Source organism: Mixophyes fleayi, chromosome 7 (genome assembly GCF_038048845.1).
Source record: "Mixophyes fleayi isolate aMixFle1 chromosome 7, aMixFle1.hap1, whole genome shotgun sequence".
Taxonomy (NCBI): Eukaryota; Metazoa; Chordata; class Amphibia; order Anura; family Limnodynastidae; genus Mixophyes; species Mixophyes fleayi.
This window is the reverse complement of record NC_134408.1, coordinates 108,704,278-108,730,150: the sequence shown is the minus strand read 5'-3', so window position 1 is coordinate 108,730,150 and position 25,873 is coordinate 108,704,278. Positions and strand designations below refer to the sequence as shown.

The 25,873-nt window shown below is 42.6% G+C and overlaps 1 protein-coding gene across 3 annotated transcripts in view; it reads left to right on the top strand.

Moving 5' to 3' along the window:
- Positions 1-25,873, top strand: part of ERBB4 (erb-b2 receptor tyrosine kinase 4) — a 634,946-nt gene that overhangs the window by 506,528 nt on the left and 102,545 nt on the right. For all 3 annotated transcript variants that reach the window (XM_075180320.1, XM_075180321.1, XM_075180319.1), the window contains exons 18-19: positions 55-177; positions 5,539-5,637. In XM_075180320.1, coding sequence (XP_075036421.1) covers positions 55-177; positions 5,539-5,637 — 222 coding nt within the window. The remainder of the gene's footprint in view (positions 1-54; positions 178-5,538; positions 5,638-25,873) is intronic.

Sequence of the window (25,873 nt, the reverse complement as noted above, 5' to 3'; positions counted from 1 at the left end):
TGAATGTTTAGTGGTAATTTCCATTTACAATTATGCATTTATTTTAATTTACAGTTAGTGGAACCACTAACACCAAGTGGCACAGCACCAAACCAGGCCCAACTTAGGATCCTAAAGGAAACGGAGCTGAAAAGGGTGAAAATCTTGGGTTCGGGTGCCTTTGGTACAGTGTACAAGGTAAGAATTCTACTGGCCCACACAAGCAGTTACTGTGGTTGGGGTTCTTTTCGCTGCTGTCAAATGTTTAAACCTGCCCAACTAAACTAACTGTTATGTAGCACAGTCAGTCCAGTGAAGTTTATATACCATGCGCAGGTCATGATTATAGTAGTAGAGGTTGATAAGTGCTAATAGATGGAACACGTTGAATTAAGCCATTCAGCATTACCTGGTGTTATCTGATGTATCTGACTCCAGCAGCATACACCAAATCACACTATACTATCCCCACTCACTGTATTATACTTCAGTGTTAGTGTGACGTTGTTACACATGGAGGGCCTGAGTCATTAAGGAGAGCAAAGCATAAAAAAGGAGTAACTTTGCACCTGGACAAAACCAAATTGCATTGGAGGGGGAGGTCAATGTGGGGACAAATTTATAGTTGGGTTAAGGCATGTCCTAGACCAGCTTTAAATTTTAGTGTAAAATAAAGCTATCAAGTATTTGTGTGCTGTCACTAGCCGCGGCGGTACTCACAGCCGCCGCGACTCGCTTCGGGCTCCCTCTGGCGTCCCGGCCATCACCTTGACGACCGGGACGTCATATCCGCTTCCTGCCCGGCCGTTGCCAAGGCAACGGCCGAGCGCGTCTTCTTAATCAGCGGTGGGCTGATTAAGGAGGGGGGCTTGGCCAGTGATGATTACCCCCTGTGGGCTTGCTTCAGAACTGGGCTCTGATTGGTGGCCATCAGTATTTAAGGCAGTGAGGTCTCCAGCCTCACTGCCGGTTATAGTTCCTGCTTGCCAGTGTGCTGACCTGCTTCTTGCCTTGTTCTGTCCTTTGGATATCATGTTGGATTGCTCGTGTATGACTCCTTGCCTGGATTTGGACTTGCTCGTGTTTCTTGTGACCCTGACCTTCTTGCCTGTAACTGGACTTAGCTACCGTGCCTGTGACCCTTGACCCCAGCTTGTGTATTGGATTCCCTGTCTGCTGTCGACCCTCAACCCCTGCCTGGACTCTACTCCGCTTTCCTGGGTTCTCCCTAGTCGGTATGCACTTCACGACCCTCTGCTAGTCTGCGGCCAAGTCTGTCCCCACCACTAGGGGCTCCAGTGAACATCTGACTGGCAGAGCAGACTCCGGGTTGTGCTGTACCGGCTAGAGGGGTTCCTAACATGTGCTACATGAAAAACCAGCCAGTATTTTCCTTACATGAAAAATAATAAACTAATTTGCACCCTTTGCATTGTAACATGGTTTGTCCAGGATAAAACTTACACTTTTTTTTTGCTTTGCTCTCCTTAAGGTGCTATTTGTTTGACTTAGAGTGTCCATCTATAGATAATGACTCCTCACACCTAGCCCACACGAGACTATGGCCTTTTGCTAATTTATATCTAGCTAAATGGAAAATAGAACATTCCACTTACTGTATTGTTATTACATTGTATTTCATTGTATTTCAATTTATTATAGAAGGCATTGATAAGAAAAATGTGACTGATAATTATCTGATATTATCTGGTTATAATTGCTATTTCAAGTTCTGCAAATCAAAAAGCACAAGTTATGGTGTAAGTGGTTAAAACAATCTTTGTCACACAAATACTTTCCATGGTTGCTAAAGACATCCCTCATACAACAGAGTGCGCTTATCGACTGTTGTTAAGGTAACAAACCTGTTGATTGCCTGTTGTGTATATTTTGTGGGTGTTTTCATATCTTGAGGGTACTTCTCATTAGGATTTTGTTTGCCCAGGATTTGAAGGCTTATAGTAAAGTTGGCTACTGATTAGGTTGCGCTGAGCCAAGCCAAATGCCTTTAAATATCAGAAGGTTTTTAATATGCAAATGTGAAAAATGGGGAAATGATAAATTATCACCTGGAAACCATAAAAGCTGGAGATCTGTACAGCACTACCATGAATGAGTCACCGAGTGACGTATATAACATTCAGACATGGCTGATCTCGCCTCTAGGTTATGACATGACCAAGAATAAATATTCACAGAGGGTCTGAGTCATTAAGGAGAGCAAAGCATATAAAAGGAGTAACTTTGCACCTGAGCAAAACCATATTGCATTGGAGGGGAGGTAAATTTAAAATGTGGGGACAGATTTATAGTTTGGGTAGGGCATGATCAACTTTAAATTTCAGTGTAAAAAGAAAGCTAACGAGCATTTGTGTGCTACATGAAAAAGCAGCCAGTATTTAACTTATGCGTAAATTAATAAACTAATTTGCATCACATGGGTTGTCCAGGATCAAACTTACTCCTTTTTTTGCCTTGCTTTCCTCAATGACTCAGGCCCATAGTGTCACATGTAAATCTGACATGTTACATTCTATGTTCTGGGGTTTCTGTAATGAATGTAACCATGAATACTTTTCTATGGAGCTTAATTGCGGTCCATTAGCCATAGAGGACACTTTGACTAGTACAGTTATGACATATGTTTAACATATAGATGTTACCATGTAATCTGGATTACATGAGGAATATTTTCATTTGACAGTAATTGAACTACTGGGGTTGAATACAGGGAGGATGAATGGCACAAGAATTGTAATATCATTTCAGGCACAGCCATATCAACTAAAGCCAGCATGCAGAGAAACATCAGCAAACTCCCCAGCCGGCTCCGCCTGGCGTACAATCTAGATGCATGACAAAGCGACTTCTTTATCCAGGGATGTTCTGGCCTGAAGCTGTTTGCATTTTGCTCGTATGCCTTCTGCAAACACCCGGCATTGAAATTCATATGGCAGGCGCCGCTCTGTGTCCCCAGGGCTCGCCATATTCTCGCACGCTTGCTTCAGTAGGGCACAGCTTCTCCTTTCTATTCTCATTAACAGTTTGTGTGCCAGAATAATTAATATCAAACACATAGTAACCCCGCTCGTGTATTGTGCAGGTAAATATGGTGCTACGTTTTAGTGCATTGGAACTTTTGAATTTCAGGGTAAAGATTTGATGTCTGTATGAAACCTGTAGCACTTTATCACAAGACTATAGGCTGCTTACAGCAATGTTGTCAAATGATGCATGTTGCCTAAGTTTCAAAATAGGGATGAGAACCTGAGACATTGTCACTTTTTCCCATAGGGGCTGATGCAGAATTAAACGCAATTTACACTAACAACATCAACGCCGTTACATAACCCCCATGATATTCACTCGGGGCCTGATTCATTAAGGATCTTAAATGAAGAGGTATCTTATTTCAGTCTCCTGGACAATACCATGTTACAATGCAAGGGGTGCAAACTACATTTCTGTTTTGCACATAAGTTAAATACTGACTGTTTTTTCATGTAGCACAAAAATATCAACTTTAAATTTCAGTGTACAAATAAGCTATCAAGTATTTGTGTGCTACATGAAAAAACAGTCAGTATTTAACTTATGTGCAAAACAGAAATCTAGTTTGCACCCCTTGCATTGTAACATGGTTTTGTCCAGGAGACTGAAATAAGAAGTTTCTCAAGTGAAGATCTTTAATGAATCAGGCCCTCAATGTTTATTTAAGGTGTGCTGCTAATGAGTCTTCATTTATAGCATTCCCCTTTCACCTCCATAACTGCTGGTAAAGCGTAGAAGACCAACACGGTTTTTATTTAGTTTCAGATCATAAAACTCCATCTTACCATATATGAATACATTTCCTTTAGAGGTTTTGCAGTGTCTTCACATAACATTACAGCATTTCGTAAGATGGGAATAGTGTTAATCCATGGATTCAGTGCAGTACAAAATGTTATACTATAATACATATGAGAAGTCTGAAGAATGCAACACAGCCTTCCATCTAAAAGTCACATTTATATTGTCATTTTTAATAACACAACCAACAAATGGAGAAAGGTGATGATTAGATCATTTCTTAATGAGGACATGCATCTTCTAAACGTATGTGGATATGAGCACTATGATTATGTCTGTGGTTACTATGGCAACACTATATGTGGACCCTGATCATGATATTTAGAATGCACATAGAGTCGTAAAAGTAATATTTCAGGGAGTCTGTAATATGTCATTGGACCAATAGTCTGGAGCAGGAAAATCCATTTTATTAAATGTTATAAGTTGAAAAATTGGGCAGTTACAGTCCAGTTATAGTCACAAATCTTATTAAAACTTATTTTGTATTTTTACTTCTCTGTTACTTAGATTGGAGTTTAGTAAGTGAAACCTGTGTAACTGTTTCCCGATTGAGGTAGTTAGATGAATTGATAGTCATTGCTCTCTGAGCTTAAGAAAGGACAGGAGGTGACTGCTGCGTATTTCCCAGTTAGCCGAGGGCACTGTGGCTCAACTCACAGAGCAGGAACTAAAGTCTTCAGGCAGCACATCAAACCTCAGATCTGGCTGTTTTGGCAGTAAATGAATGTGCCCTCCGTTATTTCAGGTGAGAGAGCCTTGCAATGCACAGCTCTGCAGGAAAGTACACAGCTTATGTTCCAAGCATCATAGAGGTAATGTAAGATCAACACTGTAATAACGCCACAGTGCTGGCCTGAATTACACCCAACCCAAATATGTTGTTACCAGGTACATTTGCATCTGGCATGTGCCTTTAATCAGGACAAACATAGTCAAAGCTTCTAGTTTGGAACAATTGGCTAAAAATTTAATTTTAATTTTGATACGCACTATATAGTCGCCCCGAACCCAAGCAAGGAAAAGACAAATTTACATACATATGTTCAGTCGGATGCATCTTGAGCTGACCATCAGTAGCATGGGCAAAGTTTACGTGAGGAGTAATAAGTGTTTATAGTTACACAGCACAATAGCATAGAGACAGCATAGGGATAGCACAGAAAGAGAGAAGAGAGTGCAGACATGTGGCTTGACAGTGTTGTAGTGAATGCAAAAGTCGCATTTAACCAATTTGTACACAATGTAATAATGTAATGAAGTATCATATATACACATAAGAGAATAGTGTCTAAATAGTATTATTGATAAATGTGAAAGTCACATTTACCATATGAAGTATAATTAAATACAAACATCTGTCATTTTCCCATTTAAAAATGCAGTCCAAATGAAATATCTAATTAGTAAAGTGATTAGATGGCTGCGACTTCATATAATATAGCAGACACACTAATGTATATCAGTGGGAGGGGTCAGGAGAAAATCAGCCAATCGGAAACAGCTAGATAGTGCTGCGATCGTCATCATCATCAATGCAGCTCGTAGCACCTGCTCACCAGCCCCCACAAGAGACACACCTCCAGTGTCCAACACTATGTGGTTTCAAGCAAGTCTGGTATTAGTTACATATATAGCATGGCATCAGTGTCACTGAATGTGATACCTATACACATATACTAAGTATCACTCTTTTGTTTTCTTTAGGGCATCTGGGTCCCTGAGGGGGAGACTGTAAAGATTCCTGTGGCCATTAAGATTCTGAATGAGACAACAGGACCCAAAGCCAATGCTGAATTCATGGATGTAAGTGACACTGCTTGTTATAACTGTGGACAGCACAGAGTAATAGTTGTGAATTTAGTGTGGCAGTTCAGTGGCAGAACTACCATTGGTGCAGCGAGGCCCATGGAGATGATGGGGCCCGCTGTATGACAGATGCAGAGGGTTGGGGGCCCAGGTTCCCTCCTCCCCACCTCCCTGTGGCAGTTGTATAAATATAAAAGAAATGCAGTTCATGTAAGGACACAGATGGGGGTGAGCTGCGCATTGCCTTGGCTTCAAACTTGCGTTCCACTGTCTCTCCTTCTCAGTTATTAATTATACCCCTCTAAGAAATCACTATAAGTAAGAAATATATTTAGTTAGCTTTGAATGCGGGACAGATAAAGGTATTTCAAATGGTTATCACACAATTTTGTGTAGGTCGATCACTGAAACTAGATCATGCAGTGAAAATACTAAAACTGGATGCAAGTTGTGGAGATAATAACCCTAACTAGAGTCTGTCTCCTGATTTTGTGTTGCGCGGCAGAGCTTTATCATCGTGTAAAAGTCCTTATTTATATTACCACCTCAGGAAGTGGTGCTTTCCTCTATGTTCAATGAGACAGTGTTTGCTTAACATATACCTAAAGGATAAAACAAGAGTACACTATGGTGCAAGTAAAACAATGCTTTTAAAATGCACACTTTCCTGAGTTGTACAATGTGAGTGTCTAATGAACAGTATATTTGGAGAAAACAGGAAAAATTCAAACTAATGTGGGTCATTATAGGAGGTGATCTTATATTGTTAACTTTACATGCTCTATGTTAAGTGCAGTAATCAGTGGTCATGCAAAATCGAATAAGTAGACATACAATGTTATTCTGGGATATGAACCTACTGTGTGCCTGATTCATGTCCATACACAACCTGCATGCAAGTTGCGTGTTTGCAAAGAGTACGGAACTTGTGTCTAGAACTGACCGTGTTCTACTCCAACGTGTCTCTAGATATGATTTGATTTGAATCTGGGTGTAATTGCACAGTGCCTAAACAATATCTGCCTAATGTAGACACACAGAGCAGACGGCAGAACACACAAATACATATGTACAAAAAACACGTCACATCAGAAACCATAAAATGTTTGTGTGATCATAAAGTAAAATAACTACACTTAACAGTATAATCATCTATCTACATTTTCTTTATATATACTTCTTAAAAATCTATAAATAGAGATGTTATTAATGCATAATCTACATAAAATGTGTTTTTATAGTATATCTTAGTGGCATTCTGTTATTCTGGGTAGCTACTGGCATGCATACGTGTACTTTTTAAGTCAAAGACTATGCGGTGTCAGTCACCACTATCAGGAGTTATTTACACATCACCTGTAGGGTGAAAGAAGCGTTACGACAAACACAGGACATGAATCGGCTGCATCTGCTGCGGGTCGCCCTTACTGTACATGGCCTTTGTTAGTCTGCCCCTTCCCTCCCCCGTTCCGCCATTAAAGTCATAGGCAGTAGTAAGTGTCATTTGCATTCAGACATGAATTGCACGCAATTACATTACTTGGCGTAATGCCAGTTTCTGGGCATACGCAGAACTATTTCATGCAAGATGTGCTACGCAAACAGTCGTATGTCCGAACATGAATCAGGCCCTGTATGCATAAGCAGTTAAGGTGGAGCATAACAATGGATTCTAATTATTGATTATAGATGCTGGAGCCAGCTGCTATCTATTCTTGAATTGCATCAACTAATTGGTTCTAAAATTCAGAAGTTCTAGAATTTTAAGTTGATTAAGAAAAGAAGCTAAATTGTAACAGGTTCGACCATGTTTCAGCTGGTTTGACTATGTTTGAATATTAGTTTAATGAAAATGTCAAAACACTATTTTATATATTAAAAATATAATCTAAATAGTATTTAAAAAAAAATTAAAGCACCCATCACAAAGCGGACTTCGGACATGAACATCAAACTTCGGACGTGAAAGGCAAATGTAAGCTGCAAATCTCAAACCACAAAATTGAATAGGGGTCTATTGACAATTGTACCACAAACATGTTTGTGGCCATCAAACTGGTGGCATTTGATTGAGTTTCAAACTGTTTAAAATTGTTATTTAAGCTGAAGATTTTTCTGTATGTTTTTATTTTTAAGGAAAGGTAGAGTTAAGTGTACAGCCATGTTATTAAATGATTTAAATGATGCACTTACATAGGGCCATCCAATAAAATTCCTATGAATGGAACATTGATGGGGTACGACAATAAAAGTCCTCCATCTCAGCCACACACTATCATAGGATGACAAGAGATCCATTATTTAAAAATATCCTGTGCTGTGTGTATTTCTGGGCATTTTAAATGTTTTATTCTATTGTACATAATGTATTCAACTTTATTTTTCTCCTATTCAAGAAATAATGAATTATTTCATGTCAGGGTGGTCTGTAATTCAGTGTAAATCAATGTAGGCACTGAAGTGTTAAATGTGACAAGTGACTCCAACATAATAATCCCCTTTTTTATACACAATGAACCAGCATCAATCATTACAGAAAATGCAGAGCCTTTAATGATGAACGAGGCATGAGCGAGTCTTACATTAATGAGGAATCACAATGTTCCACAGCTATTGGGATACACGAGGAGCAGGCTGGTCACAATGTGTTAGAACATAATAAAGTTGTTTGCTGCAGAGTGCTGGGGAAACTTCTAAATAAAGCCTAGGCAACTTGTCACACTCTACCTGTATTTAAACTACAACTCCCAGCATTCTTTATTAATACCGATTGTGACAGAGAATTAAAGGGACACAACATTGGAAAATTAAAAGGCATGTTATTATTAAATTTCTATATTAGGGACATATATGTATGTTTTGTTTTGTTTTTTTAAATCTTTTTATTTGTAACAGCAAATAATAACACAGAGGTCATAACATACATATGCATTGTAATACAAAAGTCAGATATAAGATGTCATAACCAAAAATGCAAAATTGACACAAACCGATATCAATTCCCAAGGCTATCCTGATGGGGTTATAAACATTGTATATTAAAGTTGAGGTTAACCTTTAGTTGTGTGCCCATTCAGTAGTATATTTATAATAATGACCTACTACTGTCAATTCTATAACAGCAGCAATTTGTAATTAGGAGCTCCAATTGCCAATAGCTGACCGGACAAGTTGCAGCATCCATCCAATCAGTTTCACTGACAACTTTTACTGAGCCGCATTTACTTCTCCGGGCTGTTATGATTCTACTGGGAGGTGAGAGGAGTGTGGGTCATTAGCAAATAAATAATCCTTTTCCACAACACTGTTAAGCAAGACTTGACGTGGACAGCATCAGGCTCTATGTGCTGCAAGTAAATGCATTTCCTTGACATTCTTTCTCCATTTTTTTAAAACATTTAGATAAATAAAAGGAGGTTATTAATGGGGTACATTAATTATTTCACCAAACTCTGTGACTTCTATGTGGTGGCCTTCCTTATATATGTATGATAGTTTGCAGTAAGCAGGTAGAGCTATCCTCCATGATTGCTCTTTTCCCGCAGTCGATTAGACCTTCTTCATTGTAGTAAAGGGTAGAAGAATATACAGTGCCCAGAAGTGGTGGACACTGTGCCATCCCAGTAGGGATAGCAGCGATAGAAGCTGTTACTGTGCCAAATGGCAACTCCCATATCAAAGTCTAGGAGTTTCCCAAATTAGACTGAAAGGTCTCATAGACTCCTGAAAGACCAGGCTATTCTCCCTCATGGACACTTTCCTGCCTGCAAGGTGGACGGAAATGTGATGATGCAAATTGATTCATAGACCACCACTGCATCGCCTGGGCAGAAAGTACGTAGAGTAGGTATGTCTTATCTCTCGCATAGTCCCAGGGCTGCTTCTTTGCACCTTCATGGCTTGTTTAACAGTTAAAGTAGAATTTCTAATTTTGAAACCCTCAGAAAGGCAGGCAGTGCTGGTAAAATGTCACTTGTGTAGGTGTTATTAGGGGAAAGGAAAATTAGAAGTGGGAGTCTCAGATTTTGTATGAAGGCCCTTTTAGATAGGCCAATAGGTTGCCATGTCTCAACGGAGTATTGATGCTGACTCTTCAAAAAGGCACACACTATGTATCAGTTTCTGAAGTCACTGTTAATCAGCAAACCAGGAACGCCAAACTGCTATTGAGAATGAATATGTCAGATGGAATAAGTTGTATGTGTTGTATCTATAACATTTACTAGCTCAGGCCTGGCCAACGTGCGGCTCTCCACAAGTCCCAGCATGTGTAACACTCCTATAGGTAGATGGTGTTAGAGTGTAGTGCAGATTGTACCTGGTCTCTGGATGCTCTTCTCTTGGTCACGGCACGGCAGTAGGACAGAGAACCCCTGAGTCCCCAATACAAGTAGGACACCAAATGTGTGAAGTTATGTCAGATTTATTATACAAGAACAATGCGGCCTTAAAATATTTCTTAACAAAGAGTGATTAACAATAATTTAAATCTACATACTGTTTTCACAGGCCTGAGCTAATAGAGGTGTCAGTCATGGTACCTTATACCTTGTACCTTATAGTGCATTTTACTTGGCTGTTACTATGGGCAGCGCTATCTTGCCCTAATTCAGAATAACAAAAGCAATAATAATATTCCTATATGTTAATACTTCTATAACTTAAAGAGTTTGATTACAACTGTGCTTCACAGTACTCTGAGTACTTTTTATAACCATGACATAAACAGTCTAAGAATGAAGTAATACAGATCTAGGGGTATATTTACTAAACTGCAGGTTTGAAAAAGTAGATTGGTTGCTTATAGCAACCAATCAGATATTAGCTATCATTTATTTAGTACATTATACAAAATGACAGCTAGAATCTGATTGGTTGCTATAGGCAACATCTTCCCTTTTTCAAACCAGCAGTTTAGTAAATATACCCCCTAGTCTCTAATATAATAAAGAACATTAATTTCAAATAATATACCACAAGCAGGGCTGGATTAACCCGAGGTCTAACTGGACTACAGCCCAGGGGCCTCAGGCATCCAGGGGGCCCTTGAAAGTGCTCAGCAGAATTATTGATCGGTCGGGGGCGAGGGCGCCCCTAGCCCAATCAATGCTGCTGAGCACTTTCACTGCGGTCCTTCCCGGGCGTGCTGTAGTCTCCTTACTGAGGAGATCTCGTGAGTCTCACTCTCACGTATCTCCTCAGTAGGGAACGTACAGCACGCCGGGGACGGACCACAATGCCAGGAGAAGTTGGTAAGTGCCTTGGGGGGGGGGGGGGTGCAGGCGGCTCAGCTCACAGGGGGGGCCTCACCGGGAGGGGGGGTCGGATCACAGGAGAATGGAGGCCCCCTTAGCCCAGGGCCCTCCATTCCCTTAATTCGGCCCTGACCAGAAGCAAATGATATCACACTCTATGAATCCCCTTTATTGAAGTCCATCCTCAGCAGAGCGAATTAACATAGATGTTTTAACTGGCCAGACTTTTGTACATGTGCCCGTTAGAGCTGGACAAGAGGAAATTTTATTATAATGGAGGAACACAATAATAATGGTAGTTTTATAACTTCAGTACAGTGATCAAAAATAGTGGTTACTTTCACTGGTATGTACTGGAACATTAGAGGAGGTACTCTGTAAATCTAGCTCACAGCTCTTAAAATGCAGGATATACTGTGTTGTGTGTGAGATTACACAGTTTGATTACACAGACCAGTTTCCTGTTGTGTAGATAGTTGTTAGCTCCAATCTGACTCACTGGTATCAGTCCTTGTCTTCAAGTCTTTACAAATACAGGGTTCTGGCTGGCAACACACATCAGCCCTCTGCAGCAGTCCATCACTCACATTTCCTCACAACAGCATAGCAGACAAACGTGTCTCTTTTCACAAACTGTCTCCTCAGACTTCACTCTGAGGCTTCTCCACTCAACAGTCTCTGTCACAAAACTCTGGAACTTCCAAGCAACCTTAGCTTTCCCTGGGTCCTAGTGCCTCTCCCATATCATGCTGTGACAAAGCCCAGGGTCCTAGTGCCCTATGGTTTTCTGGGTATCACACATGTCCTGACAGCTTTCAGCTGGCTGTGTTTTTGCAAAGTATGCTGGGCTGGGGCTTGTGGTTTCATAGCATCTGGAGAGCCACAGATTGTCCAGGATTGCACTAGTAAAGAGTGCGGGCATTTTGAGTGCAGACAAGATGGCTAGACAGCCTCCCATCTGTGTCACTCACCGGACCGTGAGTGCCTCTTCCCGGACATTTAGGAACCGTGGCCGTCCACCATCCTGAGGGTCTGCGCATGCGCAGCCCTTTTCTATACTTCAGTGTATACCCCTTTAACTTAATTGGCAGATCAGGCAACCTCCCTATATTAAGCACCTGTGGTCACCACCACATTGCCTGATCTTGGAGTCTCATTCCTCATGAGTCTCTGAAGGTGTTCCTGTATTTCTTGTGTATTCAGTGTTGCTGATTCCTGTGGTTTCCAAACCACTTCTACTACTGTGGTTCCATACCACTTCTACCATCAACTTTATCATCATGACTGTTTGCTGATTCCTATCCGCTGCCTCCGTGCACTACAGTCTTCTACACCACTTCAACGTTATTTTATATCAATGTGACTGTTTGCTCATTGCTATCCGCTGCCTCCATGCACTCCAGCTTTTACCTCACTCACCTGCTTCTCATCAAGTCTGTTTGCTGATTTCTATCCGCTGCCTCTGTGCACTACAGTCTCCTGCTTGCAACTCGCCTGTGTTCAACATCGTGACTGCCAGCTGACTACTATCCGCTGCTTCTGTGCACTACAGTCTCCTGCTTGCAACTCGCCTGTGTTCAACATCGTGACTGCCAGCTGATTACTATCCGCTGCCTCCGTGCACTACACTCTCATCTCATCTTTGCTGTGACTTCCTCGAGACTGCCGCTTTTCATTACCATCTGCTACACTTCGTGATCTACAGCTCCTGCCCTGCGCTGCACTCCTGTTTCCCATCGCTGTTGGTTCCTGTGGTTGCTACTGGTTACCTCCGTGTGCCGCTGAGTCCTGCCGCTGTGGTCAGCGCTATCGTCCATCTCCTGCTGATCCACTCTCCACGCCTTCACGTGTTCCACTGGCCTCTACCCTCCTGTCAGCATTGGATTTGTATCTCTTCTACTACCCTCTGCTGGATCATCTCCATTCTCCTGGGTTTCCTATGAGTCCAGTTCCACGTGTTGCTGACTCCTGTGGATTCGTGTCCCTGTCGGTCTACTCACCTGTGCGCTGCACCTGCTAGACCGCTGCTTCTCCTATCCAGGGACTTCCTATCCAGTCGGCCTCCAGCCGCTCAGGTACCGCTGCAATCCCATCTGACTGCTACTGCTGAACCACGGTATGCATACTTCTCATTGACTGTGCTGTGTATTGCATATCTTGCTGGACTGTGTTTGGTTCTCTCTGGAGTCTGCTATCCGCTGAGTCTATTGCCATCATTGACTGTGTTATCATTGTGCTGGACTACTTCAAGAGACTTTCTAGATTGCAGACCTGATCAGTCATTTACATATATATATACCTATATTGTGCATATTACTGTGGATCGTGTATAAGGTGCCTGTGTATATCCTGTGTTGCAGTCTTCCCCCGTGCACCTCCTCACATATATATGCAGTGGTACAACTTGTTGATGTCAGACCACTGATCCCTGTTTCCGGTATCACCTGTTCCATTATCCTCTCACATAGCAGTGGTACAACTTGCTACCGCAGACCACTGACTACCTGGATACCTCCACTTGGATTCCATTCCTTCACTCAGACAGCGGTACAACTTGCTACCCGCAGACCGCTGACTCTCATCACCTCCTTGTTTCTGTTGGACATTCCTCCTCACTATAGCAGTGGTACAACTTGCTATCGCAGACCACTGACTACTTTCACGTGTCCTTGTCCATACAGTTCCTTGTGTATCATTACCTCATTATTACCAGTGTTGCTAGTCATAGACTTTCCTGAGCATCTCATCGGCCATCATTTCATGTTCCGTGATCACCCAGCTACCAGAGTACCCTATTACCATCTACATTGCTCTGGTAAGCCTACCATCTGGTGATCCCTGGGTAAAGACTCCTAGTGCCCGTGACAGTAAGATCAGGCCATGACAGACCCAGATGTGGAACCTACCGCCAAAGAGATGCTGCAACATCTGGTTAGCCGTGTGGAGCAACAGGATGCCCGCCAACAGCTGTTACTTCAGTGTTATCAGTCATTAACCTCCCAAGGAACATCGGGACAGACTGTGACAGCTACTACTGAAGCTCCTGTGCTTTCCTCCGTTTCCCCATTGCCATCCCAGGTGTCTATAGCTTCCACGCTTCACCTGCCTACTCCGTCAAAGTACGATGGAGACCCCAAAACTTGTAGGGGTTTCCTTAACCAATGTTCAGTCCATTTTGAGCTCCAACCTCAAAATTTTTCTACCCATCGTTCCAGAGTGGCCTATCTTATCTCTTTGTTTTCAGGACAAGCCCTGGCTTGGGCCTCCCCTCTGTGGGAGAGGAACGATCCAATATTACAAGATAGTGCCAAATTCATTTCTACATTCCGAAGTGTGTTCGATGAACCAGGTCGTGTGACCTCCGCTGCTTCCAGCATCCTCCGTCTGCGACAAGGATCTCATACTGTAGGCCAGTACGTCATTCAATTTAGGATCTTAGCCTCTGAACTTCAGTGGAACACTGAAGCCCTAGTTGCCGCCTTCTGGCAGGGGCTTTCCGATAAAATTAAAGATGCACTGACTACCCAAGAGCTTCCTTCGTCACTTGAAGATTTGATCTCTCTATGCCATCGTGTTGATATGAGATTTCGTGAAAGAGAGGCTGAGAAAACGACTTCTGCTAAAGCACCTTTTCGCTCTAACCCTCAATTTCGTCCAGTGTCACCCGCTGTGATTCCCATGGAGATTGGACGTTCCAAGTTATCTTCTGAGGAGAGGAAACGAAGAGTCAAGAATAGACTCTGTATCTATTGTGCTGATTCCACTCATGTCCTCAGCTCCTGCCCTAAGAGATCGGGAAATGCCAGGCCCTAACTAGTTCTGGAGAGGTGAAGTTAGGGTCCCTGGAGTCCTCTCCATCGTCTATGAAATCTAAAGTCTGCGCTTTTGATGTGACTATTTCCTTTGCTACCAAGACCTTTGAGTCACAGGCATTGATTGATTCCGGAGCAGCAGGAAATTTTATTTCCAAATCGTTAGTTAATCAATGGTCTCTACCAATGATTACCTTAAAAACTCCCATTACTGTGACGGCTATCGATGGATCACGTCTCATCAACGGTCTCATCACCCAGAGTACGTCTCCAGTAACCCTTCAGATTGGTGCTCTGCATCATGAAGAGATATCGTTTTTAATTCTTCCTGTTACGACTAGTCCGATTGTCCTAGGCCTTCCATGGCTTCAGTGTCACTCTCCCCAGATTGACTGGCGCACCCCTCAAGTCACGTCTTGGGGGCCTGAATGTCACCATCATTGCCTTTCCCAAGTCATTCCTCTCAAGGTACAGCAAGCTTCCATTTCAGCTATTTCACCGGGACTCCCTCCTCAATATGCTTCATTTACCGATGTTTTTGATAAAGCTCAGTCTGAACGTCTTCCTCCTCATCGTTCTTGGGATTGTCCGATTGATCTTCTTCCTGGCAAGACTCCTCCCAGAGGCCGGGTCTATCCACTCTCGTTACCTGAAACTCAAGCTACATCTGAATATATACGGGAGAACCTCCAGCGTGGGTTCATTCGACCTTCCACCTCGCCCGCTGGAGCTGGGTTCTTCTTTGTCAAAAAGAAGGATGGATCATTACGCCCTTGTATAGATTTTCGTGGACTCAATGCCATTACTATCAAGAACCGGTATCCCATTCCGTTGATCACTGAGCTATTTGACCGCATTAAGGGAGCCCGTATTTTTACTAAGTTGGATCTTCGTGGTGCTTACAATTTAATCAGAATCCGTTCCGGTGACGAATGGAAGACGGCGTTTAACACCAGAGACGGGCATTACGAATATCTGGTAATGCCTTTCGGGCTATGTAATGCCCCCGCTGTTTTTCAGGGCTTCATCAATGAGATTTTTCGGGACTTATTATATGTATGTGTCGTCGTCTACCTGGACGACATATTGATTTTTTCACAGGACCTGCCTTCTCACCACCAACATGTGGCAGAAGTCCTCTCCAGGCTACGGAAAAATTCATTGTTCTGTAAATTAGAAAAATGTTCATTCGAATTACCCCAGATTACATTCTTGGGGTATATTGTTTCCGGAGTTGGTCTGAAGATGGATCCTGACAAAGTAAATGCTGTACTACATTGGCCCCAGCCAACTACTCTTCGTGCCATCCAGCGTTTTTTAGGTTTTGCCAATTACTATAGACGCTTCATTCAAGACTTTTCTTCCATTGCATCTCCTATTGTGGCCCTGACTCGTAAAGGGGCTAATCCTAAGCAATGGTCTACTGAGGCTATTCAAGCCTTTCAAACATTAAAAGAGTCCTTCTCTTCGGCTCCAATCCTTCGTCAGCCTGATGTGACACTCCCTTTTTTCCTAGAAGTAGATGCCTCTAATGTGGGCTTAGGAGCTATTCTCTCCCAACGCTCGGAACAGCAAAAATTCCACCCTTGTGCCTTCTATTCTCGGGGTCTCCTACCCGCAGAGAAGAATTATACCATCGGAGACAAGGAATTACTGGCTATCAAAGCCGCATTAGAGGAATGGAGATACTTGTTGGAGGGAGCTCGCCATCCGGTGACGATCTTCACGGATCATAAGAACTTGTCATATCTCCAGTCTGCCCAATGCTTGAACCCTCGTCAAGCAAGATGGTCTCTTTTCTTTTCCCGTTTTGAATTAATAATTACCTTCAAACCAGCTGCCAAGAACAAAAAAGCTGATGCCTTATCTAGAGCCTTTGCTACGTCCTCTGATATAGAAGAGGTTTCCAACCATACCATTCTAGACCCCAAATGTATCTCACTGGCTGCTTCATCCACCAAAACGCTACCATTTGGGAAGACCCTCGTGCCTCCTACTCTAAGGAGGAAAATCCTTTCGTGGTTCCATGCCTCTCGTTTTTCTGGACACGCCGGTGAACACAAGACTTTTGAGATCCTCTCTCGAAGTTACTGGTGGCCTTCAATGAGGAGAGACGTCAAAGAGTTCATTGCTTCCTGTGAATTATGTTCGCAATTCAAATCCTCCCGCAGAACCCCAGCAGGGTTGCTGCGACCACTACCCATTCCGTCCAAACCATGGACCCATATTAGTATGGATTTCGTTACTGACTTACCACCTAGTAAGAACCATAACACTATTTGGGTCGTAGTGGACAGATTTTCGAAGATGGCTCATTTCATCCCTCTGTCTGGTTTGCCTTCCTCGTCTATCCTGGCTGAACATTTCATTAAAGAGATCTTCCGTATCCATGGATGTCCATCTGAGATTGTGTCTGATAGAGGAGTACAATTCGTGTCCAGATTCTGGCGAGCCCTTTGTAAAACCTTGGGCATACGATTAGCACTCTCATCTTCTTACCATCCACAATCCAATGGACAAACCGAACGTGTCAATCAAGATCTTGAGACTTTTATAAGGATATTTTCATCAGCCAATCAAGACAACTGGGTAGAGTTACTCCCTTGGGCTGAGTTCGCCCATAACAACATGTACCATGAGTCATCATCCAAAACTCCATTCTTTGTGGTCTACGGTCACCATCCGTCTTTTCCGGAATTTCCTGCCCTCCCGCCCACCCAAGTTCCTGCGGTGGAGACTGTTTGTCAGACCTTTAAAAATATCTGGTCTCAGGTTAGAACCTGTTTGAAGAAGACATCTGTCAAATATAAATCTTTCGCTGATAAGAAGAGGCGGGCTATTCCACCACTAAAAATTGGAGATCGTGTCTGGTTATCCACAAAAAATATTCGTTTGAAGGTTCCATCCATGAAATTCGCCCCTCGTTTTATTGGTCCATATAGGATCATTCAAGTTATCAATCCAGTATGTGTGAAACTCCTTCTTCCTAAGAGTCTTCGGATTTCTAATGCCTTCCATGTATCTTTGCTCAAACCTCTTATTATCAACCGTTTTTCAACTCCTCCCTCAGCTCCGCAGCCAGTTCAAGTCCATCAGGAGGAGGATTTTGAGATTACCGAGGTACTAGATGCAAAAATTTCGCGAGGAGTCCTCCACTTCCTCGTTCATTGGAAGGGCTTTGGTCCTGAGGAGCGCTCTTGGATCAAAGCTGAAGATCTTAATGCTCCTGCCCTTTTGAAGAAGTTTTACTCCAAAAATCCGGACAAGCCCGGTTCCAGGCGTTCTGTGCCCACCTTTAAAAGGGGGGGTACTGTCACTCACCGGACCGTGAGTGCCTCTTCCCGGACATTTAGGAACCGTGGCCGTCCACCATCCTGAGGGTCTGCGCATGCGCAGCCCTTTTCTATACTTCAGTGTATACCCCTTTAACTTAATTGACAGATCAGGCAACCTCCCTATATTAAGCACCTGTGGTCACCACCACATTGCCTGATCTTGGAGTCTCATTCCTCATGAGTCTCTGAAGGTGTTCCTGTATTTCTTGTGTATTCAGTGTTGCTGATTCCTGTGGTTTCCAAACCACTTCTACTACTGTGGTTCCATACCACTTCTACCATCAACTTTATCATCATGACTGTTTGCTGATTCCTATCCGCTGCCTCCGTGCACTACAGTCTTCTACACCACTTCAACGTTATTTTATATCAATGTGACTGTTTGCTCATTGCTATCCGCTGCCTCCATGCACTCCAGCTTTTACCTCACTCACCTGCTTCTCATCAAGTCTGTTTGCTGATTTCTATCCGCTGCCTCTGTGCACTACAGTCTCCTGCTTGCAACTCGCCTGTGTTCAACATCGTGACTGCCAGCTGACTACTATCCGCTGCTTCTGTGCACTACAGTCTCCTGCTTGCAACTCGCCTGTGTTCAACATCGTGACTGCCAGCTGATTACTATCCGCTGCCTCCGTGCACTACACTCTCATCTCATCTTTGCTGTGACTTCCTCGAGACTGCCGCTTTTCATTACCATCTGCTACACTTCGTGATCTACAGCTCCTGCCCTGCGCTGCACTCCTGTTTCCCATCGCTGTTGGTTCCTGTGGTTGCTACTGGTTACCTCCGTGTGCCGCTGAGTCCTGCCGCTGTGGTCAGCGCTATCGTCCATCTCCTGCTGATCCACTCTCCACGCCTTCACGTGTTCCACTGGCCTCTACCCTCCTGTCAGCATTGGATTTGTATCTCTTCTACTACCCTCTGCTGGATCATCTCCATTCTCCTGGGTTTCCTATGAGTCCAGTTCCACGTGTTGCTGACTCCTGTGGATTCGTGTCCCTGTCGGTCTACTCACCTGTGCGCTGCACCTGCTAGACCGCTGCTTCTCCTATCCAGGGACTTCCTATCCAGTCGGCCTCCAGCCGCTCAGGTACCGCTGCAATCCCATCTGACTGCTACTGCTGAACCACGGTATGCATACTTCTCATTGACTGTGCTGTGTATTGCATATCTTGCTGGACTGTGTTTGGTTCTCTCTGGAGTCTGCTATCCGCTGAGTCTATTGCCATCATTGACTGTGTTATCATTGTGCTGGACTACTTCAAGAGACTTTCTAGATTGCAGACCTGATCAGTCATTTACATATATATATACCTATATTGTGCATATTACTGTGGATCGTGTATAAGGTGCCTGTGTATATCCTGTGTTGCAGTCTTCCCCCGTGCACCTCCTCACATATATATGCAGTGGTACAACTTGTTGATGTCAGACCACTGATCCCTGTTTCCGGTATCACCTGTTCCATTATCCTCTCACATAGCAGTGGTACAACTTGCTACCGCAGACCACTGACTACCTGGATACCTCCACTTGGATTCCATTCCTTCACTCAGACAGCGGTACAACTTGCTACCCGCAGACCGCTGACTCTCATCACCTCCTTGTTTCTGTTGGACATTCCTCCTCACTATAGCAGTGGTACAACTTGCTATCGCAGACCACTGACTACTTTCACGTGTCCTTGTCCATACAGTTCCTTGTGTATCATTACCTCATTATTACCAGTGTTGCTAGTCATAGACTTTCCTGAGCATCTCATCGGCCATCATTTCATGTTCCGTGATCACCCAGCTACCAGAGTACCCTATTACCATCTACATTGCTCTGGTAAGCCTACCATCTGGTGATCCCTGGGTAAAGACTCCTAGTGCCCGTGACAATCTGATTATTAAATGTTAATTGTTGAAACACATGCTGTTGTAGTTTGTAATTGTAACTGGTCAGACAGGATGATTTCCATGTATTCCAAAAACCAGTAAGAAATTAAATACTGCATATAATAATAGATAATGAATGCAGCCAGCTGATGCCCAGCATTTATACTAAGTCTTCATTACAACCACAGTACAAAGCTCATTGCTAGGAGGAATGTGATGTCAATTATTACCATGCATTCCAATTTGGAGGAGAAGTGGAGAGATGTTCACAGTATATAGTGGTGGCGATTGCCAACCTGGCAAAAGCCTGACAATATCTCCCTTCAGTCCCACATTTAACAGTGACAACACAATCAAGCTTGTACCTAGCTTGTATAAACACCGATCAGCCACAACATTAAAACCACTGACAAGTGAAGAGAATAACATTGATTATCTCATTACATTGGCACCTCTCCAGGGGTGGGATATATTAGGCAACAAGTGAACAGTCAGTTCTAGAAGTTGATGTGTTGAAAGCATGAAAAATGGACATGCATAAGGATCTGAGCAACTTTGACAAGAAAGGTGTCAGAGCAAACAGTGCATTGCAGCTTGATGCATATGGGTCTGCGAAGCCGCAGACCAGTCAGAGTGCCCATGCTGATCCATGTCCACCACCAAAAGCGCACATGAGTGCCAGAACTGGACCATGGAGCAATGGAAAAAGGTGGCCTGGTCTGACGAATCACGTTTTCATTTACAACATGTCGATGGCCTGGTGCATTTTTGTCGTTTACCTAGTAAAAAGATGGCACCAGTTTCACCTTGGGAAGAAAGTAAGTCAGCGGAGGCAGAGTGATGATCTGGGTATGTTCTGCTATGGAACCTTGTGGGTCCTGGCATACAAGTGGATGTTACTTTGATACGTTCCACATACCTAAACATTGTTGCAGACTAAGTACGCACCTTCATGGCAACGCTATTCCCTGATGGCAGTGGCCTCTTTCAGCAGGATAATGCGACCTGCCACACTGCAAAAATTGTTCAGGAATGGTTTGAGGAACATGGCAAAGAGTTCAAAGTGTTGACTTGGCCTCCAAATTCCTCAAATCTCAATCTGATAAAGCATCTGTGGGATGTGCTGGAAGAACAAGTCTGAACCATGGTGGTCCCACCTCGTAGATTTCAAGACTAAAAGGATCTGCTGCTGATATCTCGGTGTCAGATACCACAGGACACCAGAGGTCTTGTGGACTCCATGTATCGACAAGGCAGAGCTGATTTGGTGGCTTGAGTGGGACCTACACAATATAAGGCAGGTGGTCTTAATGTTTTAATGTTGTGACTGATTGATGTGTGTATATCTATCCATCTATCTATCTATCTATCTATCTATCTATCTATCTATCTCTCTATATATATATATATACACACACACACACACATACAGTCTGGTCCACCCTTTGAAAACAGAAATGAGTAAGGACATATTATTCCAGTGTCTAGACATATGATCTGATGATCTGAGTGTGTATGGCAGCCATCTTGAAGCTGGCCATCATTGATGGAACTCTAATTTTTTATATGGGAAGGTAGTCATGTGACATATCAAGCAAATGCTGAATTTCATACGTTGTTTTAGCATAACTGAATTCTTTCTTTCTGAGCTTTCTTTTGCAGGTAGTTACAGGTATACACACATACAGTAGTCAAAGTGGAAATGTAGGAGGGGCAGTCCGAAAAATTTAAAGGGTATGTAAGTGAATTGAATTTTATAGTGTAGGAGAGATGGTGGTATGGCATACCACCATATACATCCCCATTTCGACCACTGTATATATACACACACATACCTGTATCCATGAACATGAATTACCACCAACAGCTACAACTGTTACTCTACTACTTTAAATTTGAAGTGTACATCACACCTTTTATACTATCAGCTCGTTTGGGCCTGTCCATTTTTACCTGTTGTTTAATGTTATTTTGTGTAATTTGTCTGTTTCATGATCACCTTAATGTACAGCGCTACTTAATGTGTCAGCGCTTTATATTAAAAATAAGGCACAACCTCGAAATTCTGGAGCTCTATTGTATTTATTTGTATTTTTCCAGTTAAGGCTGATAGTGGTGATTGTAATAATGTCAGGCAAGTATAATCTATGTATCAATTGCTGCAACATTATTTAGTTTTCTCTCTTAGGGATAGCTTTAATAAAAATCGTATTTGGCGATGGTTTGAATCCATCGCAAATGGCCACAAATTACCGGCGGTTTAATGGGTAAAACTGCTTTTACTGCAAGGTGGTTTGAGGCTGAAAAGTCAAACTCCCGGTAATGGATTGCGGTTTATAAAGTACAAAAATGCCAGTTTGTTTAAAGAGCGCGCCATTTGAAAAACAATTCTTTTCATGGCGATTTACTATTGGTTAGCTAAAATGACATGAAGTTTTGATCCACCTAACATTGTAAAAGCCTGGATACTTCCTCATTGATGGGGTTCTATTGTAGAGGAGTCAGTTGAGTAGGTGAGTGTTTGGAGATTTTGTTTTGCCTTATTCACTGCAATTTCTGAGATTTGAACTGTTTGATTGTTTTCTATGTTGTTCATTTTTTGTCAGCATCCTTTAGAGTTTATTGTCTGTATTTAAGCCCTGCCTGTGATTTTATTTTGAGTGTGGTGCGACTGACATTTGTGTTAGTTTAGTTAGTTTGTTCTGTTTTATTGAGTGAGAAAGAAGAGGGGATGAGTGTGTGTTAGTGTCCTCAATCATACCATGCTATTACCTTATTTTGGGGAGCCAGACAGCCAGGACTCCTCCAAGGTGGAAACGCCAGTTCTGGGCCAATGTATGTGATGCAATCAGCACAGTGAGGCCATTAAAGAGATTGGTGGGCCACAGTTGCCAAATGGTTTCCAACATTAAAAGAAGGCTCCAGGAAAACTTGTCAGAGGGGAGAAGGGCTGCTGCAGCCAGAGGTAGTGGACCTCTTCTTCATCAGGAATACACCAGTTATGAGGAGGAGCTCATTGAGGACATAAATATTCATGACTCTGCTGCCCCTCCATCACATCAGCACGCTGGTGAGTTGCTTCATATGTTTAATGTAAGTTTTCAAAATATGATATCATAGAGCATGCAAAATGTGTATTTTATTACTGAACCAGACTGATTATTTTTTAAATGAATACTTGTTTATTACAAGTGCTCATTTCACACCTTACACAGAGATAAGATTTAAAAAATTGTTTGACATGTTTCATTCAACAGGTTCATCAGAAAGCCTTGGGATACCACCGTCTATAAGACAGGCCGCCCATGAACAAAGAGCCAGTGAGTGCGCCTACTAATTTAATCAGTAAAATAATAGCTGCTTTGGCATATAGCATACAAATTCTTAACATCTTTATTTTAACACTGCAATGCAGAGATTATAAACTCCCAAATCTATATTTTTCCTTTCTCTGTACTCAGAAAGATGATTTATATTGGTTCATTGACAAGGCTGAAGTAGAGGTGCGGCCCATAGACAACAATCTCATTCTAAAATTTCAACAATTCAATTTTTGCTATTAAAGTTATCAGCTATTAAATTGTTTGCTATGGGCATCACCTACATTCGTAGAATTAGAAGCTTGCCTAAATGGACCCCTTAATGTTTGAAACACAATCATGCTTACATATATAATTTTCCTACAGAAACGTCAAATCAAGTTGTTGCCGGAGATCTGCCACCTGAGGATATATCTGCAAATGATGAATGAGAGGACAACACAGTGTTGACCATTGCTTTATTTTAGTTCCCTCTCCTATACCACAACAAGCTGAAAGGCAATCAGGTGATGAATTTCTTCAGCAGCTCCTCACCTGATTGCCTAATTTGTGTTGGCCAATACAGCCCCCCATTCCCCTCCCAAGGGATCTGGGACTTGGCTAATTCAATCACCAAATTCCAGTTCAGACCGTCCAAATTTATGGAGAGCTAAACACGACATATGGGCAAAATTGTCCAACACATGAAGCGTGGTTTTTGCTATCAAGCTATCACTAACAATGCCTGAAACAGACTAGTGAATGCAGTGGAGCAGAATAATATCTAAAATGTGGAGTTGATTGCAGCTTTAAAACATTTAGTAAGCTTTGTTCTTAGGGACCTGAACGCCAATGTTATCTCGATGAGTACACAAATCCAGCACCAACTAATCACTTACCTGCTCCATCTTCATCTAGTGAAACAAGAATGTCCAGTACTCCAGCAACTTCAGAACCCACAACTCCTTAAAGGTGTGGTATGTGCACCAGGTGTGAGGGGGTAGAGGGCATTCTGATGAAAGTGCACCTGGAATAATCTCTTAACAGAAGAAGAGAAAAATAAGTTAATATTTAACTAATCACCTGTTGCTTTTTAGTTAATGTGCTAAACTGCACTGTTCAAAAAGTATTGTTTTAAGATTCTATTTTGATGTGTCTATAAATATATATCATTTTATTTTTCATTTAAAAAATATATTTTCTTCTATATCATTTTCAAATCTATTATGGTGTGATATGCATTCTATTTTCTTAAGCTTTAACAACAGCAAAAACATATTTTGCAAAAAAAAACAAAACAAATTGTTTGCTTTCGTTAAATAAAAAGCAATGGTATTCTCAGCTAGTCTAAGTGTGTTATTTTTCATTTTTGTTCTAGTTTGCACTACACAACCCACACCAAAGGTGTCATGTGAAGTGGCCACAGTAGCCTCTGGTAAAATAATCCATACTTTATACAACATTACACCGCTGTTAAATGATGTGTATTAACTTTGAAAACAAATGATATGTTTTCTTGTCTAGACGCCCCCCCCCCCCCCCCTCTGTAGTCTATGCATCGCTAGATGATACACGGACAGCTACTTGTTTGCTGTCTGCTGAAATAGTTAATGGGCTATGCTGTTGTAAAGCCAGATTGTGCAATAAACAACAAACCAACACCAACACAATATTGGTCACCTATACATAGAGAAGCACACCACTAGATATATGAACCTGGTCATCAGTAGGTACGTCCTATAACACATCTATTGGCTATGTGCGCATCATTATATTTGTGCTGGGCAGGAGTCTGCGGATGCAGCAAAGGTGTCATCAGCCAGGACCAACACTCATATCCTCAATCACCTGACATGAGACACAATCTACAGTAGTTAGCACATGTGAAGCATAGCACACAAGGCCCATGTTAATATAAATTATGTCTTTTACATACCCAACAGCCAGCCCTCTAGCATTTCACCACTCCTATTCCTGTCAAAGAGGACTGACTAAATCAGGATATCATGACATAAACCAGGATAGCCTACCAAAACACTCATTATACGCATGTTAGCATCACAAACCACCGGCACGTTTAGGGATGGTAGTGTGTCGTTAATGTAAACCCCTGTGATGACCAATATGAGTGCAATCTATAGCTCCCAAGACATTAGGTAGTCCTGAGAGACTGTAGAAAGCTCCCTTTTAGCTCATGTAACTGTGACTCCTAGCTGGGGAAGCAGATAGATGTATGCAACACTCTCCTTAGGGCACTTAACACTTGAGAAAAGTGCCTGGAAAATGTGGGCTCTGTTATGCCGACCTCTCTTGAGGTCGCAAACTGAAGGGAGCCTGTGGCCATAAAGTGGATAACACACATTAATTTGTGCAGCCCAGACACTGCATGGGAGTATGAAGTTAGTGTGGTTGAGGAAAAACATTTGTACTACCTCCTGATCAGAGAGAAAGTCCAGGTTCAAACAAGTGTTCTGTGGGGCCTCTGCAGAACCTGGGGCCTCTGCGGAACCTGGGGCCTCTGCGGAACCTGGGGCCACTACGGAACCTGGGGCCTCTGCGGAGCCTGGGGCTACTGCAGAATCTGGAGCCTCTGCAAGACCTGAGCCCAATACTCCCCCTTCTTCTTCCTCTCTGAAGCACATGCAATGCAGC